This window comes from Haemaphysalis longicornis, unplaced genomic scaffold (genome assembly GCF_048455015.1).
Source record: "Haemaphysalis longicornis isolate Haplotype H1 unplaced genomic scaffold, Haemaphysalis longicornis Haplotype H1 scaffold_6, whole genome shotgun sequence".
Lineage (NCBI taxonomy): Eukaryota > Metazoa > Arthropoda > Arachnida > Ixodida > Ixodidae > Haemaphysalis > Haemaphysalis longicornis.
This window is the reverse complement of record NW_027526407.1, coordinates 101,386,759-101,388,295: the sequence shown is the minus strand read 5'-3', so window position 1 is coordinate 101,388,295 and position 1,537 is coordinate 101,386,759. Positions and strand designations below refer to the sequence as shown.

Here is a 1,537-nt window from a genome sequence, read left to right as displayed (position 1 = left end):
AAGGAGTCCATTCTCAACAGATAGAAAAAGCAACGCCTCAATCATAGGCTACGGAAAAAAGTCGCAGAACTCAACAAAGCAATCCAGGAACACTGTCGCACGGTATGTTCGCAGCAGTAGAACGAGATATGCAACGCCGCCGATGGCCAGATGCACAATGGGAAAACATGGAACTTGCTTAAGAATCTGTTCGACGAAACAAACACTGAGTCGCACCAGAGGGACCGACTGGCGAAACTCATCCATGGGGAAGTTATGAAACACGGAGCCGATAAGGTAATGAACCGCACCAGCGACAAATACCTGCTGACGACGTTCACGGAGCACCACGGGCCGTACGGGGGGCTACCGAATGAGCGCCTAGACAGGGACATAAACATCGAAAAGGTTCTCAGGACGCCGCAGGACCTCAACAGCTGGTAGGCGGCCGGAGCGGACCGAATCACCAACAAGGCACTCAAGAACCTCGACGACAAATTGTTCGAAAGCCTAACGGGCTACTACGACAAATGCTGGAAAACGGGGACGCTGCCGCAGCTTTGAAAGAAGGCCAAGACTATCCTGATCCATCGGCCGGGCAAGCCACCCGCCACGGACAACCTCCGGCCCATTTCGCTCACGTCTTGCGTGGGCAAGGTGCTGGAGCACGTCTTGATGAACGGTGGCGGGAGTACGTGGCGAGAGAAGGACTGTACCCCGCCACGATGATTGGCTTCAGACAGTGGCTGAGCCCACAAGACGCGGTGCTGCACCTCAAGAACGAAATCGTGGACGACACCGGCATCTTGCGAGACAACAAGTCCATCCTGGGGCTTGACCTGCAGAGCTCTTTTGATAAAGTGAAACACTCGGTGATTGTCCCAAGTCTCCAAGCTCAACTTGTGCGAAAGGAGTTACATTTACATCAAGGACATCCTGACAGACAGAACCGCAGAGCTGCGAGCTGGCGACATGCACAGTCAAGAAAAGAAGCTCGTGAGCACCGGCACACAGCAAGGGTCCATGATCTCACCGCTGCTGTTGAACTTGGTAATAATAGGAGTGGCCCACAGGCTCGCGAAAGTGGGGGTCTGGCAAACCATCTACGCCGATGACATAACGATATGGGCGACCGGCGGCAGCGAGTCCCAGATCGAGGCCAAGATGCAGGAGGCCGTCAATGCCATCGAAGACCATCTCAACGGCTCCGGCCTCGTCTGTTCGCCAAGCAAATCGGAGCTCCTGATAATACCACCACAAAGAGGCAACACCAAAAACATTCAGCGGTGAGAGCCCGAGAAGATCAAGGTAGTAACGCGGTCCGAACACGTGATTCCCGAGGTCAGCAAGGTAAGATTCCTGGGGATGTTCATCGAGAAGCAGAGAAGAAACGATGAGACTCTCGCCCGTGTCACCGCCCCGGCAACCGACGCGATTCGTCTCATCAGAAGAGTCATGTCCTGCAAAGCCGGCATGAAGGAGAACAGCCTGATGAGGCTCGTCCAGTCCATCGTCGTCAGCCACATCGCGTACGTAACGGCCTACAACAACTCGCTGC

General features: G+C 54.7%; 1 protein-coding gene across 1 annotated transcript; it reads left to right on the top strand.

The window, feature by feature from the left end:
* Positions 1-279: 279 nt before the first annotated feature.
* On the top strand, positions 280-1,269 carry LOC144143170 (uncharacterized). The gene is made up of 2 exons (XM_077674970.1): positions 280-419; positions 891-1,269. Exons 1-2 carry the CDS (start codon positions 280-282, stop codon positions 1,267-1,269), a joined length of 519 nt encoding a protein of 172 aa, XP_077531096.1.
* Positions 1,270-1,537: the final 268 nt, after the last annotated feature.